This window comes from Nomascus leucogenys, chromosome 2, assembly GCF_006542625.1.
Source record: "Nomascus leucogenys isolate Asia chromosome 2, Asia_NLE_v1, whole genome shotgun sequence".
Taxonomy (NCBI): Eukaryota; Metazoa; Chordata; class Mammalia; order Primates; family Hylobatidae; genus Nomascus; species Nomascus leucogenys.
This window is the reverse complement of record NC_044382.1, coordinates 27,611,931-27,629,110: the sequence shown is the minus strand read 5'-3', so window position 1 is coordinate 27,629,110 and position 17,180 is coordinate 27,611,931. Positions and strand designations below refer to the sequence as shown.

The following is a 17,180-nucleotide window of genomic DNA, read 5'->3' as shown; positions in this document are numbered from 1 at the left end:
TCTTGGACCTGAGTCCTGTCATCCTGGTTTCAGGGTGCTGAGGAATCAGGGTTGGGAATACTGTCACCATGCTACGTGGTGCATAGAGACAGCTGTGAGGCAGGAGCCAGCGCTGGGCCAGGAGGGACAGGGGATGACTCGGGCAGAGGCATATGCCAGCTTCATTCTCCACTGCTAGTAGATGGACTGGCATCACAGTCTGCAGGGAGGGGCGCTTGCAGGGAGGGGACAGGGTCTGCTTTACCTAACATCTTTATCCCTTGCATTTTTTCCTTCAGCCGGGAATTCTCCTTCACTAGGCGCTCAAAAGCTGCGGATGCCTCTCCTGAGGGCACGCTGCCCCCAGGGTCGTAGATCCGGTACGGTCCTCTCCCTTCCATGAGGGTAGCTCAGCCCCTGCCGTGGTGCCCGCCTGGCTGTAAGGACAACAGCAGCATATCAGCAGGCTGGCCAGGCCATGGGGGCATCCTTTGCAGAGAAGCTCTAGTCTGTCAATGCCCCAGAAGGCAGTCCCCCACTTTAAGCTGGTCTGACCATATTATAGTAAAGCAGGACAGTCACCTCCTTTTATCTGGACACTGCCTCTATTAATACAACCTTAGAATGGCATTAGTTTCTCTTAGCAGCCTCAATGCACTGTTGGCTTGTTTAGAACAGGAGTCCAAATAAACAGTAGGGTACAATATGGGATACAAGAAAGAACCCGGACTTGGAAAAAAAAAATCTGAGTTCATGTCCTGTCTGTGAGGTCCAGGAGAACAGGAATCCCATATGTTTTACCCATCATTGCATCCTCAGAGCCTACCACAGTATTAGCTATGAATTTTGCCCAATAAACACTTACTCAATTAATGGCCTAGCCATTAATTTGCCATGGGATTGTGGGCAGTCCCTTCCCCTCTCTGAGGGAGGGAAATGAAAGTCTTAAGTTAATTCAGTAATCTTTAAAGTGAAATGCTTGTACCCTAAGGGATAAGCAAGTCAACCCAGTCCAAAGTTCCATTTATATGTGTATCATCTTCTTTAAAAAAGGAAAAGAAAAAAACACCCTGACTAATATTTAATACACTGTCACCCTCCTCCATGAGTCTCATATCATGTATGGTCTGTCCCTTGCAGTTCTAAGGAACAGAAGAATTTTTCATCAAACCACTGTCTTCTATTTGAGCACCAAGGTTTTTTTTAGTAATCTGTTCAGTTTCATCTGCTTTATGTCACTGAAACCAGTTGGAAAGGTGACTTTAGAATCCTAACTCTGTGACTTAGTAGAGAAGCTCTCTGTCCATTCACTCATCCATTCAATAATTACTTATTGAGCATCGACTCCGTGCTAGGCACCAGTCTGGGTGCTGAGGAATTATCAGCAAACAAAACAGACAAAAATCCTTCATGGAGTTTATAGTCTAGGGGTGAAAGCAGAGGAGGGTGGTGGAGAACACAGTATTTCAGGTGATCAAAAAGTCTATGGACAAAAATTTAGCAGGGAAGGGTGAGGCAAGGAATTTCATTTTAAATAGAGCTGGCACAAAAGGCCCCAAGGATAAGGAGCTATTTTAGCCAAGACCTGAAAGAGGTGAGGGAACTAGCCATGAAGATATCTGAAGGAAGAACATTCTTGGCAGAGAGAACAGTAAGGGCAGAGGCCCTAAGGCTGAAACACCGAGCCAGCCTCCAGCCCTCCAAATAGCTCTCCAGCATGAAAGGGCCCCCAAGGCCTTCACTGGGGACCTCAGAAGGGTTTGGGGGCTCGGCACCTTCCTCCCAAGGTCACCACCCCCGAGACAAAAACTGTTTCATCAGGAATCCTCAAAGACCCTCCCAGGTCCACACACCATGCTCCGTGGGTCCTTGGCGCTGCCAGGTGACTACGACCACACCACCCTGCTCCCAGAAGGTAAATGAAAGATCAGAGTGAGAAAGGATTAACAGCAACACCACCATGCTTGAATCACCTCCTTGCCAGGCACTGCATTAAATGCTTCAGATATACAATCTTGGTGGAGCTGCACAGTAACTCTAACATGCATACTAATCTCATCTGCATTTTACAAGGGAGAAACTGAGGCTCAGGGAGGTTAAGTAACTCAGCCACGATGATCTGGCCAGCAATAAGAGCCAAGATGCAAAGTCAGCCCTGCCTGCTGTGACTCTAACCCCCACCATACTCACACAGCCAGGACACAGAGCCAGAGGGGCAGACAGGGAGTTCAAATCTGTTTGTAGGGCAGCACCATGCTATCAGGTCACCTCTGGACAGTTTCCCTTGCCCTGCAGCACGAGAACCAATAAGGACGTTTCCAAGAGCGTCCATAGGATGGAATGGGCCAGAAAGAAAAACAAAGTTCTGATGAGCAGGACCCCCCCTCCCAAAGACTGACAGATACAAGATGAATACACCGTGTGGGAGGCACCCACACCCTGCTGAGCCCGAGAGGCAAAGGACAGCTACCCACATGCCCATCACAAGTCATCACCCGGCTTAGGGGTGACTTGTTTTTAACCTGAAAGGTCAATGTTCTACAGCATAGCACAAAGCGCAGATGTTTCCACTAAGAAACAGTGTGGGGGCAGCACTTAGCACTGGAACTGGCACATAGTAAAGTACTCAAAAATGTTGGCAGATGTTGGGGGTCCTTCCCCTCTGCTTGCCTCTGTCCTCACGAGCCTTGCCACGTGGTACAGCATGTGTCTGACTGGTGCGGGCATTGCCCATCTGGCTGGGAACTTCCTGAGGCAGGAGCGTACTCTGCACATCTTTGTATTCCTGTCGGGAGCACAGGAGGGTGGGCCTTCCTTGAGAGCTGCTTGGAGTTCAAGAGCAGTGAAACAGAGGGCTAGAAGGGGCCTGGAGCCACCTTGCATGACAAAGGCAGCAGTGTCCTGGTTCCTGTCCACCACTATGCATGCACCCTAAATGGAACTCACAGTCAACACCACATGAAGGCATGGGGAATTTCTTACTCAATGTCTGCCTTGTCCTGTAGATTAGAGGCTGCATGAGGACAGGGAGAAAGTCCATCCTGTGTGCCAGAGTATCTTCAGAGTGGCCCAGAGTAGGGCCTCGGTAAACCTTGAATTCAGAGAAGTCAGACTGAAGGGAACGAGCCCTTGACCCTGACCCCGCCTCCTGCAAGGCCATGTCCAACATCCCAGAGAGAGCCTAACCCTGACCCACTGACCAGACACACTTGGACGCCCAGACACTTCTAGAATTGGGCCTGGGCCAGCCATGCTCCCTCAGAAAGGCCCAGATGTAAGGCGAAGGGACAAAGCAGAATGCAGGATGTGGGATCTGAAACCCACCCCACGTCCTCCAAAACACGCAACACTCAGTTTCTCTTGGCACTGGGGAGTCAACAGGGAAAGGGGTTCATGGGAAGCAAAAAGGGGGCAGACAGAGCTATGTTCCCCTACTTTAGCCTCAGGGGGCAGAGCTTGGGGAGAAAGAAAGGCAGTGGGCAGAGGAAACGCAGGAGAAATATCCTATTGTGGGAAAACCCTCTCTGGAGATCAGAGGAGCTGCCCCTGGAGGGCCTGGACTTCTGGAGGAAACAAAGACAAAGAGGGAAACAGGGAATTTCCAAGTCCTGCTGACCTCATGCCCAGATGGTCAGCGGCAGTCCCTGGATGACCACTGGGCAGACGGGAACTCTCCCTCTGATCAGTGAGGTTTTTATAACTTCTCCTAGAGAGAGGACTCATTCTCAGGATGACAGAGCTGGAGGGGACTCTCCGAGGGCAATGAGGCGAATCCTGCATTATCAGGTGGGAGAGAAATGTGCCCAGAAACACTCAATGGATGAGGGGCTGCATTCGAACATGACGATGGCATGCACTCCCCTCTGCTTCTGCTGTCCACAAACCACGAGGATGTTTTCAAAGGGGAAAAGGAAGCACTGACCACTCCCCTCCATGTGGCAGTATCTGGAGTTCAGAGCCCAGGAGTCCTTGGGCATGAGCTCATCTGATTCTCACTCATGGCACAGGCAATGCAGCAAGGCAAGGCCCTGAGCAGGGAAGGCCAAGGTCACATAAGGAGTCAGGATGGAGCTGGGACCAGAAGATCCCTGCTCTCCCTCCAGGCTGCCCACAGCCCATCCTCCATTTCCCTTCCTGCCCAGCAATCCCATGGCACACCACAGGCCCCTACCACACCTTCTCGGAGTCTCTTTCCACTTGGCCTGGTTCCACAAACTACAAATCAGCAGGTGCTCCACCAGCAGTGGGACTCCAGCCCCCCTTGCCCAAACCAGAAACAGCTGGTGGTATAGAAGCAGCCAGCGCAGACTTTCTTCCAAAACAAGGCCTCAGCCAGCGGGGCCTCCACAGCCTGCCCCAGAGGGGCCCTGGGGCTGCCCGCTGGAACCAGAAAGGCCCAGTTTGGGGTCAGAAAGGGGCCCAGACAGACGGCAGGTCAGGCAACGACCACAGAGCATGAAGTTGGAAGTGATGCTGCTGAAACCGAAGGAGCCACCCACTAGCAGGCACGCACTTGTGGGTGGCAGGGAGGCAGCAGTCCCCAGGGCTCAACTCTCAGCCTTACCCCAGAAAGAGAGGGGTGTGACAAAGACTACATTCAGAATTAAATTTACATTCCAGCTTTTGCACTGAAATGCTTTGGTCTGTCCGATTATCTTGCCATTAGCCATGTTCTGGTGGCTGGGTAGGGGGGTGGTCCCAGACCCCCCAAATGATACTCACTTGCATAGCCACTAACATTTGCGAAATGCTTCATAGTGTCCCAAGCATTGTTTCTCCATCTGATTATCACAATAGTCCCGGGAAGAAGGCAGGGCTGATACCTGCCTGATGGACAAGGAAACTGAAGTCCAGCTTGGGGACTTAATCAGCCCAATTTAATGCCTCTGGTCACTGGCTGCATCCTGGGGCCAGCTATCCCTGCAACCCTGGAGCAGGTGATGCCCTCCCTGACCCAGAGGGAAAAGTGTAAGCAAATCTCTGGTACAGGGAGGTGGAAGGTCATGGAGGGCAACATCTACCTCCCCAGCAGAGGCGAGGGCTGCCAGGGATGCTGGCAGGTGGGCTCGCAGAGAGGGTATAGGGAAGGGGTCTCCAGGAAAGACGGCACATAACAGAACGTCAGAGAGGTCTATCCTAGTGTCTACTCTGCTGTGTATGGAACCATGGGCTCATTCCCTCACATGCAAGGGGAGGAGCATGGGCCACACAGAAACTGGGTGATGGCTAAAGCTGGCCTCAGGATCAAGAAGACCCAAGCCTCAGGAGCTAGCAGCAAGCTGAGGAAAGAGAGGGAGCCAGCACCATGGAAACATCGCTGCCTTGGAGGCAGGAAGAAAGGTCCAGACAGTGAAAGTGCTCAAGGCCAACCTTGCAAACACAAGGTCTGAGAGGGGGCCTCACCTGCACTAGCCTCAGCTCTGTCCACCCTGTGGACTGAGACCCTGGACCAGCCACTCACCTTTCCTGAGCCTCAGGTGCCTCATCTGTAAAGCAGGAGTAATAACAGAACCTACCTGATAGAAGATCAAAGAAATTAAATGAAACAATATGTGTATAGTTGGAAAGGAATTCTCACTTTCTACTTTATGCAATACTTCCTGATTATCTGATTTAACAAGAAACACATCTTTGTTTTATAATAAGATTTCCAAAATAATAACAGTATACAGTAACTAGCTCAGCATTTGGCATACAGTAGGTGCTTAATAAAAGGCTGAGGCAACCCCACAACTGTGCCTAGCTGATCTAAGGGCCAAGGCTTTCCCCATATGTTCCCTCCTTTAATGGGATTTTAGGCTCTTCTGTCAGCTCAGTAAGCTCGGTTCTGGCCTCCACTTATTCTCTAGTGACCTGCAAACCACCATTCAACTGTGGTTAAGCAGGGTGCCTGGACACACCATAGCTAGTGAAGATGTAGCTATAAGAAGCCCTTGAACCACGATGCCACACTCACCAATAACTGGGAATCTGAGCCTCATTTCCTCTGTTGTAAAGGGCAATATCCTGCAATTCCACCCAAGGATGAAAGGAAGTGAGATGCCATGATATCACATTGCACTTATAAACAAAAACTGTCCACATATTTGTGTTATGATGACCTCCAGTCCTCCCCAACCAATTTCCAGGCTGGGGAAACTACAGCCTCAGGTCCATCCATCAAAGGCTGGGTTGGATTTTTCAGGCAGTGATACTACTCTGTTCAATACTGTAATGGTGGACACCCGCCATTCCACATTTGTCCAAACCCATAGAACATACACCACCAAGAGGGAACCCTGATGTAAACCATGGACTCCGGGTGACAGTGGTGTCAATGTAGATTCATCAGCTGTAACAAATCTACTGCTCTGGTGGAGGATGCTGATAATGGGGGAAGCTATGCCTGTTGGGGGTCGGGGGGGAGTGCAGTATATGTAAGATCTCTGTACCTTCTTCTCAATTTTGCTGTGAACCTAAAACTGCTCTATAAAAAATAAGGTCTTTAATTTAAAAGAGAAAAGGACCAGGCTGGGCTCTCCCGATGGCTGTCAGGTTCACACATGAGTGAGGACACAGCACGTACTTGAGACAGTGTGTATTCAAGGACCCCACCCTGGCATCCTCACCAATAAGGAGCCCAGACTTAACTCCTCCATCCTTGCAATCAACTGAGCAACAATGAGGCTGCAGGCATAGAGTCTCATATAATAACAGCTGGGGCGCCAGAACTGTAGGATCTAGTCAAGGTACACTAGGGTGAACATCTTAACCCTCACTAGGCCTCAGTTACCTAAAAAGAGGGAGCTGCAAAAATAGTAATAACATGGGGGGTTGCACTGGATAATCTTTAAGGCCCCTTCTAGTTCTAGCATTTCAGAATCTGAAATTTGTTAGCACTATTTTCTTTAACCTTCTAACCTTAAGAAGGCTCCAATCCCCAGCTCCAATCCCTTCTAAGGCCCAGGTGGATTTCCCTAACCCATCAGTCCTCCCATAAGAGCTTTCATGGGTGCTATCCCCTCCCCGAGTGCAGTCGGAGACCCTCAGCTGACATCCGCAGCCCTGTGCCAGGTCCTCCCCTCCTGCCTAACTTGTACCAGGCTCCGGCCAAGCCTGATCTGAGTTCCTCAACATGGCACACATCTTCCCATGTCCTTCATCCTCCCCTCCCCTGAGTCACCCACAAAGGAGGCCCCACCGTCTCCACTCAGCCTCCGAGGCCCAGGTTACACACCACCTGCTGAACACCTGAGACAGAATTCACATTGCAAAAGAGGACTGGAGAGCACCTAACTAAGCCGGAGAGAGGGTGACAGTTCGTTAGGCACTACCCTATGCCAGGTGCTGGGCCGCATCATGACGCATATGACCTCATTTTCTTCTTGCCACACAAAGATGGAAATCATTATCCACACTTTCCAGCAAGGAAACCAGTCGACGCAGCTACATGGATGAGGAAGCAGACTCAGAGAAGTTAAGTCATTTGCCTGAGAATACACAGCTGGTTAGTGGTAGAACAAATGATGCCGCCTCAATCTGTCAGATTCCAACACCGGTGCCCTTTCCACTGCTCTGCACTGCCTGGAGAGGTGGCAGGCTGAAGCTCAGAGGTAGGAAACCAGACCTGCTTTCCAGTTCTCCAGAACATGCCCCAAGTTCCTAGTCCCTGTCTTTATACATCTCTAGCTTTATATGCAACCAGGTGGCAATCTGCCCCACTTCACCTGCAGTCAACAGGGTTTAGAATCTCAGGCTGGAAGGGAGCTCAGAGGACATTCCATCCTGTGCTTACCCAGTCCTCTGAGGCGCCCAGGACTCCAGCTGGCCAAATTTAGCAATCCAGATCTCAGCAACTTCCCCCCCAAAACAATTCCTGGGGCAGCCAGCACTGGCTATAGTTAGGTTGCTCCCAGTTCTGTTTCCACTGGCCCTTCTCTCCCCTTTGTGGTCCCCTGGAATAAGGAACAAGATGCCCATCTTCAGCATGACAGCCCTGAGGACATCTGGAACCTCCAGCCTTCTCTATACTGTTCCACACAGGGACTGCCTCCTCTCCAGTCCCCCACCATCCCTCTACCCCACACTATCTCTAGCTGGTTCTAGCACTGGACCCAACATTCCAGGCATGGTTTGCCTGACCAAATGCAGACTGACTTTTACCTCCACCCTTTTAGGTCATATATTCCTATTGAGGGAGCCTGGGTATACATTTGCTTTTCTTACAGCTGAGTCACCCACTGAAGAATGTCCTTTCTCAATGACAACAACCTGCATGTATGCCTAACTGGTGAGAACAAAGTTCTCAGGTAGAAAAGTGTGCTTGAGGGCTGGGTGCGGTGGCTCACGCCTGTAATCCCAGCACTTTGGGAGGCTGAGGTGGGCGAATCACCTGAGGTCAGGAGTTCGAGATCAGCCTGGCCAACATGGCGAAACCCAGTCTCTACTAAAAATACAAAAATTAGCCAGGTGTGGTGGCGGGCGCCTGTAGTCCCAGCTAATGGGAAGCCTGAGGTAGGAGAATCGCTTGAACTCGGGAGGTGGAGATTGCAGAAAGCTGAGATCACATCACGGCACTCCAGCCTGGGAGACAGAGTGGGACTCCATCTCAAAAAACAAACAAACAAACAAACAAAAACAGGTATGTCTGAGAAGGTGCGAGTTACCTAAGGGAGCAGAAGTAACTGATTGATTCAGTAATCCCCTATCCAGGAATCTAGAGATCTTTGCATCAGTACACAGAAGCTGGACAAAACTGTGCACTGCCACATGCTTTGTAATAGACATTTTTGCTATTCTTGAATGTCCATCAAGAAGGGACTGGTTAAACAAACTACCATTCATTCGATGGAATACTATACAGCCATCAAAAAGAATGGGGTAGATTGCTTGGCAATGATACAGAAAGATGCCCATAAAATACAATGCAAAGTGCAGGTTTATATGTGTAACAGGATGCTATTTTTTTCAAAAACACATAACCCTGTGTGTGTGTGTGTGTGTGTGTGTGTGTGTGTGTGTGTGAATCTTAAATGTGCATGGAAAAAGGCCTGGAAGCCCAGTGCTTTGGGAAGCGAAGGTGGGAGGATTGCTTGAGGCCAGGGGTTCAAGACCAGCCTGGGCAAAAAGCAAGAACAGATTCTCTATTTAAAAAAACTTTTTTACATTAGTGGACCATGGTGGCGCATGCCTGGAGTCCCAGCTACTTGGAAAGTTGAGGTGGGAGGATCACTTGAGCCCAGGAGTTCAGGCTACAGTGAGCTATGATCATGCCACTGAACTCCAGCCTGAGTGACAGACCAATACTCTGTCTCTTAAAAAAAAAAAAAAAAAACATGAAAAGAAGAAAAGAAAGAAGTCTCAAAGGATACATACCAAACTGCTACTAGTAGACTGCTCTACAGAAGGACCTGGGTAAGGAACTAAAACCAAAGGAAACTTTTATTTTACTCATGCTTTTTTAACTCTTTACATGGGAAATCTAGTCCTGTTCTTATACAATTATAAAATTAATTTTTAAATACAGTAGGGACAGAGGAAGGGGAAAGGAAGGAGAGAGAAGACAACTGTCATTTTTTTACTTTATATCTTTTGTACTGCTTGAGTTTTGGGGGGTTTTTCCCCAATAATCATGTGTTATTTGGTAATTTTTTTAAAGGGAAATTTTAAAATATTTTTCTAAAAAATTTAAGTGAGCTGGGTGCATTGGTGCATGTCTGTAGTCCCAGCTACTTCAGAGACAGAGGCAGGAGGATAGCTTGAAACCTGAGTTCATCTAACCCTGTAACTCCCCTGCCTCCAAGAGGTAAGATGCCAATCTTGGGGAATTCCTCTTATACAAAATATGGTGGAAAGAGGGTTTCACAGATTCAAATCCTGGCTATGATCCCTTCTCAAATGACCCTGGGCAGGCCTCACTTTCCTTGTTTCTCCCTACAGAAATGTTGTGAGGAACAAGTAGGAACCATAGAGTTCTCTGTAAACCTTAAAATGCTACTCAGACAGGAGCAATAATGGCTGTCAAGAAGCTAGGAAGGAAAAGGCTGGACAGGGGCTGAGGTACTCAGATAAAAGCCAAAGATGCCTTGTGTTAACAACAAAAAGCTGAAAGCTACCTAAAATGAAGAGGAAAATGAATAAATACATTGTGGCAATTTCCTATCAGGAAATACTATACAGCAGTGAAAAAAGAATGAGCCACAGCTGGAGATACGAACATGAACGAATCTGGGTCTCACTCTGTTGCCCAGGCTGGAGTGCAGTGGCATGATCTCAGTTCACTGCAACTTCCACCTCCCAGCCCAAGTCACCCTCCCACCTTAGCCTCTCAAGTAGCTGGAACTACAGGCATGCGCCACTACACCCAGCTAATTTTTGTATTGTTTGCAGAGATGGGTTTTTGCCATGTTGCCTAAGCTGGTCTCAAACTCCTGGGCTCAAGAGATCCACCTGCCTGCTCTGCCTCCCAAAGTGCCAGTAAGGCATGAGTCACCACGCTCAGCCTAAATAACATTTTTAAACATAAAAAAATACTATATATTATTTAGTGATGCACACATTAAAAAAAAAAAAAACTTTAAAGAAATGCAAGAAAAAAACCCCACTAAATTCAGAACATTTGTTTCTTGTTGGTGGCTGATGAAGGAGAAATTTCAAGTGATTGGAAATGTGTTATTTCTTAAACCAGATGAGTGACCATGGAGGAGCCTGCATGTTACCCTCTATATCTGAGAGACTCCTTCAATTTTTCTTTTTTTCTTTTTACTGTATTTTTTACTTTTTTTCTGCTTCAACTTTTATTTTAGATTCAGGAGGTACATCTGCAGGTTTGCTACCTGGGTATACTGCGTGATTTGGGTAGGGGTGATCCCATCACCTGGGTACTGAGCATAGTTCCCAACAGGTTTTCAACCCTGCCTCCCTCCCTCCCCACTCTAGTAGTCCCCAGTGTCTACTGTTGCCATCTTTATGTCCGTGAGTACCTGATATTTAGCTCCACTTATAAGTGAGAAAATGCAGCATTTGGTTTTCTGTTCCTGTGTTAATGTGCTTAGGACAATATTTTCTAAAAGTCTATGTTGCCAGTTTCCTGGGGACCAGATCAGGCAGGAGTTGCACCTGCAGAGACAGAAGTGGGGTGGAGAGGGACCAGGGCTCCTAAGTCTGCTGCTGAAGCTGACTATAGCAAAGGCAAAGGACAAGCAGCCTGAACGCCAACAGAGAGCCTGGCCAATGCTCTGCCGAGTGGGTGGAGACCGAGCCAAAGGCCCTTGACTCATAGGGCAGTCCCATACCTGCCCTGGCCTCTCATTGTGACTCCTTGGTGACACAACTCCCACAGCACCCACACACCTACACCCACTTACCCTCCCCACACACACCCCTGCCTGGGCTGCCGGTTTGTCCACTGTGTAGGTGCTCAAGGATGCAGAGCTCCTGCCTCTCAAGGAACAGCCTCAGGGTGAGGTCCCTGGGAGAGAAGAGTTCAGCTCTGCCCAGAGCAGCCCTCAGACAAAGAGCCAGCTGCTGCTCGCCAGTCATCCGTTCCAATCTGAAGAGTGACTGTCCTGGGCCAGTCATGGGAAAATCATCAAGAACTTCCCGCAATGGTCATGGCGGCTGCCAAGGTCTATCTCTGGGGGTTGGGACCCAGCTGCCCTGTGCCTTCCTGCGGCAACTCTCTGGAGGATGCCCGGATACCCTCCCTACAGACGGCCAGGGATAGGAGAGGCAGGCACTGCGGGCATGTGGGGTCATAGCAGCAAGAATCTAGGAGGGCAGGCACAGCAAGGCCTAGCCCAGTGGGAAACCAGGAGCTGCCAGAGCCAAAGAGAGGGTGACCCAATCATTGGTTGTTATAGAGTTTTTAAGACTTGGAAGAGAATGCCCTGAGATGTCAGACAGTGAAACGTTTTCATTCTGCAGCTGGGAAACCAAAGCCAGCAAGGGCGAACAGACGTGCCCACAGCCACATGGGACAGCAGTGGCACAGAAGAAATGCACACCCCGTCCTCTGGTGGCCACTGTGCACTCTCTTACCACACCATGCTACTGCTCAACCTCTCCCCCTCCCTCACAGTGGTCAAGTAAGCAATGAGGGAAAATGATGGAGGTGAGAAAGGAAGAACCTGGGCCGATGTGGGCCCACAAAAGAAAGAAGTCTGGAATAACACTGGAAGGGGCTGCCTACGAGGTGGAGAGCGCCCTGATCCTAGGGGTCGGGGTCACGCAGAGGGGCACTGGGGCTGCTAAGGGAATGCGAGCCAGGTGTCTTCAAAGCCCCACCCACATCTGAGTTTCTGCCACTCAAAACAGCAACAGATGTCTGGGACAAAGCAAAGGACAACTCATCCAGAGGCGACACAGCATGGTCCACAAGTGGCAGACAGTTGAAGGCAAGTGTCTTATTCTGCTTTCTGCTACTATTCTGTTGAATATCACAGACTGGGTAATTTATAAAGAACAAGTTTATTTGGCTCATGGTTCTGGATGATGAGAAATCCAAGTGCATGACACCACCATCTGGCAAGGGTCATGCCAAGGTGGAAGACAGAAGGAGAAAATGAGTGATTGAAATAGAGAGTGTATTAGCCAAACTGGCCCCTTTTATAACTAACCTCCCATCCCCCCACCCCATGATAGTGACATTAATCCATTTATGATGGCAGAGCTGATAATCCACTCATGAAGCAGAGGGATTACGTTTCCAACATATGAACTTTTGGGGGACATATTCAAACATTAGCAGTAAGTTATCCAGAGCACAGAAAATCAAACCAGTCTGATCATCTCCTACTGGAATCCTGTCAATAGCCTCATGATTAGCATCATTAACGATAATAGCAGCGACCACGTACCGAGTGCTTACCACACTGGTGGCCCGTGCTGAGTGCTTGCCACACACTGTCCCATTAATTCCCACCATTCTAGGAGGTAGCATTGACGCCATACAGAGCTGACAGGTGAGGATGCAGAGGCCCAGAGTGACAGATGTGGCACCTACCCAGGTCTGCCAAGCACTGAATCATGTGCTCTTCACCAGGGGTGCTCAAGGAGCAGCCCGGACCAGCGGCACTGGCACCACCACCATCCACTGGATCAGATGCTCTGGAGTTGCAGCCCAGCAATCTGTGTTTAACAACCACCCTCTACCTCCATCCCCAGGATTCTGATGCATGCTCATGTTTGTGAACCAACTGCTCTGACCATTTCCCAATGCTGCTAAGGAGAAAAATCAACATTTCTATGTGTGATATCAAAATCTTTTAGGGTCTTTCCCAGGCCAACTGGTCAATTCTCCCAACCGAGGAGAGGCTGATTCCAGTTATTCTCACTAGTCTACTAAGTTCCAGAAAAGACCCAGGTTCCACTCTGCACTTCATCATTTTTTTAGAGTCTGACCTTGAAGTCACTTCCCTCCAGAAGACTCCCCCAACCATCTGGTGCCCCCAAACTACTCTGCACTCGTTATACCTATGCCAATCTGACTCATTTGGCACTTACTGGCACACAATGCCTTTCAGGTCGCACTCATAGCACATCTCCCCATTTGATCAAAAGTTCCTGGAAGGCAAAGCCAGCTCCTTACGCACCTGTGCATCAAGAACACGGCACGGCACTGGGCACAGGAGCCATCAAGAAATGATGCTTGGGAGAGTGCTAAGAGAGCACTCTGGTTCTCCTCCTGCCTTCTCATCTCTAGGCCTTAATTTCCTCATTCGTGAAATGTGCCATTATTCTACTCATTCACTGAACAAACTCAGAAGAGCCATCCACCAGGCACTCTTCTCCCGCTACAGAAATACACTCGAGAGGACTAAGGAGGTCCCTGCTCACCCCTTTCTATTCTAGGAAAAGAGAAATACAGTAAACAAATAAACACTAAAAATAACAATTTGCCAGACACTAAGTTCTATACATATGCTTTCTCATTCGCAAATAAATGAGATTCTTTCATAGCATGACACATGTATGAGAAAAATAAAATAGTAATGTGACAGAAAGTGAAAAAAGGGGCTGCTTTGCATAAAAAGATCAGGGAAGGCCCCTCTGAGGAGCTGACATTTGAGCTGAGACTTGATCGATAAGGAAAAACCAGCCACGGGAAAAGCTGGGGAAAGATGTTCTAGGCAGAGGGAACAGCATGGATGAAAGCCTAAGGATGAGAACAAGTTTGGCTTGTTGGAGGGGGAAAAGCAGGCCAGCATGGTGTGGCCAAATCACAGCGGGTGCAGGAGTAAAACAGTAACCAGTGGGTTGGAGAGAGAGGCAGACAAACAACCTCCTACAACGCTGCCTCTCTCAAATCAGGTCGGCCTGACCCAACCAAGACATCCGGGCCCCAAGTCACAGGCAGCACTGGGGGTAAGGGTATGACTCAGACCCCACAGCTTCCTGGGGCCCCGAAAAACCTGGTGGGGGTATCCAGGGGCAGGCATCAACCTTCAGCATGAGTGCCATGCCATACCCATGGAACACCCAAGGCTGGGAGACAAACATGGTTACATAAGCGTGTAGAACATTGCACACTCCCAGCAGCAGCTTCCAGAGGGGCATGATCACGTGCTTCCATGAAGTGCCAGTCCCTGATCACATTATTTTCCCGGGACACAGCCAGGACAGCGGCCTTGGTCAGGGGAAAGGGAACAGGGTCCAGGATTCAAGGGTCGCTAGTCTTGGGAAAGCCTTAACCTTCTCTAGGCCTCAGTTTCCTCATCTGAAAATTAAGAGTTGTTAGAAAGATTAAGTGAGGTCGGGCGCGGCAGCTCACACCTGTGATCCCAGCACTTTGGGAGGCTGAGGCGAGTGGATCGCTTGAGGTCCGGAGTTTGAAACCAGCCTGACCAACATGGTGAAACCCTGTCTCTACTCAAAATACAAAAAATTAGCCGGGCATGGTGACGAGTGCCTGTAATCCCAGCTACTCGGGAGGCTAAGGTAGGAGAATCGCTTGAACCTGGGAGGCAAGTTGCAGTGAGCCAAGATCGTGCCACTGCACTCCAGCCTGGGTAACAGAGTGAGACTGTCTCAAAAAAAAAAAAAAAAAAAAAGATTAAATGAGATACGGAATGTAAGCACTGTGCCTGGCACATAGTAAGCTATTAGCATTAGCCTTATCAGTTTTTTCACTGCCTCAGTTTCTTTTGTTGCAAAACAGAGACCACCACGGGGATGCTGAGTTGGTACTAATATTCTACCCTCCTAATACAATTCTACCCCCTTTGTCAAGGATTTTTTTAAAACATTCTGAGTCCTCTTTTCTGACCTCTCATCAGATGCCGAATTCCCCTCTATCACACCCCATTGTTTGGAAAATGAGTAAGTGCTGATTAAATCCCATTTTGACGGTACTGTGAGAAAAAAATGATGCATTAGGAATCTACACATTTCCCTGCACTGTCATTCTGCAAGGGGGTGGGGAAGGACGTTGCTGATTCTTCTGCATCATCCACAAAAGTCCCTCCCTCCCCCTACCAAAACACAATCTCTCACCCAGTCGCACAAAATTCCCATCTGCTCCTGTACGCACAATGAATGTACAATCCACACGTGCACACAAATGTCCTACAGTGGAAAGCTCAGCCTTCAAACTCCATCCCCAGAAGCACTCCTGGAAACTCATCTATCCTGCACATGCACACAAATGTCTCCAACAATGTGCATCCAAAATATGTTCAACAGAAATAGCATAGTAGAAGCTCTGGAGCCAAATGCCTGAGTTCAAATCTGACTTTGCAACTCACAGCTGTGTGACCTCAAGCTCCAAGTACCTCGGTTTCCTTAAGTATAAAATGGAGATAATAACAATATTGATGTTTAGGATGGAAGTGACAATTAAATGAGTCTAATACACGTAGAGCGTTAAGATCAGCACTTGGAAAGCGCCCAATAAGAATTATTATTTTCCTCCTCGTGACATATGTACACTGCTTCCACAACTTTATACGAAACTCCTGACGCCGCGTAGACAACTCGTCTCCACAGGATAGACACCCAAAGGGCCGCAGCACCGCCCGCACCCGGAGGGTCTGCGCTCTGTACAACCGCCCCACGCCGTTCCCAGGCGTGCTGCCCCGCGCAGTGCGCACGCGCGCCCCCCACCAGGCCCAGCGCCAAGCAGGGAGTCCCGGCGCAGCCCGGCCTGGCCGCTGGCAGAGACGCCCCGGGACCTCGCGCGCCGGGCCTGGGTGCACAAGCCACCTTCCCCAGCTCGCGCCCCGCCGCCACCGAGGCTCTGGACGATCTGGGCCCGGCCTCCCTTCCTCCCCTCCATCCCCGCTCCGGCCCGGCCGGCTTACCCGAGGACGGGGAGCTTGGGGACACAGCGCCCCGCTTGCTGCGTCCAGCCCCGAATCCAGGGACGGGGCAGCGGCCCGGGCCAGGCTCCGGCCCCCCGTAGCACTCCTCGGGCTCCTGGGCGGGGGCAGGGCACCCGGGCCGAGGACGAGGAAGTGCCGGGGGCCTGGCCGGGCCGCCCCACCCCTGGGAAAGTCCCCGGAGACTGGCAGACCACTCGCCCAATCGCGCCGCGCGCTCCGGGCGGGCCCGCGGCCGCCAGGGGTGGGACTGAGCGAGGTAAACACCGGCTGCCCGCGGTTCCGGGGGCCCGCGGTGTCTCTCGTCCCCTCGGCGGTCTTCCCGTCTAGGAGCGACCTCTCTGGCGCCACCGTCCCGGGCCCGCGCGGCCCCTTGCCGCACTCCCATCGCCAGAAGCCCCTGGCGGAGGCCTGGGGCCACCTTGAAAGCCGGAATTTCAGAGCGGAGGCGAGCCACAGAGACCACCCAGCCCCTTCCTTGTGCTGAGGGGAACACAGGCCAGAGCAGGGAGGAGACCTGCCAAAAGGCACGTAAGCATTTGGCACTAAGCCAGAGCTGGAGCTCAGGGCCCCAGAGTTCCGTCCAGGGCGCTCCAGGACTCTTCTTAACGAAGCTATAGAAATTCCGAGCTGAAAGGACCTATAAAGACTCTTACCGCAGTTGCTCCAGGCATTGTAAAGGATTCCCAGACATCGTAAATGCTTTGCTCCAGACATTGTAGATGCTTTGCGTACATTATTTTCTTTGCACAATCACACTAGGGAGGTGGGTTTTACTACCTTTTCTTAAAATAAATAATATTTGAGTCACAAAAAGGTTAGATGACCTTAATAAGGGGCTGAATCCAGATTCAAACCCAGGTGGGCAAATCCAGAGGCCGCCTTCCACCCTACCTACTTATATGT

The 17,180-nt window shown here is 50.0% G+C and overlaps 1 protein-coding gene across 7 annotated transcripts in view; it reads right to left on the bottom strand.

The window, feature by feature from the left end:
- The window catches only part of TNIP1 (TNFAIP3 interacting protein 1), a 51,859-nt gene extending 35,052 nt beyond the window's left edge, over positions 1-16,807 (bottom strand). For 4 of the 7 annotated variants that reach the window (XM_030826411.1, XM_030826413.1, XM_003266667.4 and 1 more), the window contains exon 1: positions 16,257-16,807. In XM_030826411.1, coding sequence (XP_030682271.1) covers positions 16,257-16,662 — 406 coding nt within the window. In that variant the 5' untranslated portion in view covers positions 16,663-16,807. Of the gene's footprint in view, positions 1-244; positions 417-16,256 lie in introns of all 7 variants that reach the window. The other 3 variants (XM_003266664.4, XM_004087243.3, XM_003266665.4) reach the window with 2 other exon arrangements.
- Between the last annotated feature and the right edge of the window lie 373 nt (positions 16,808-17,180).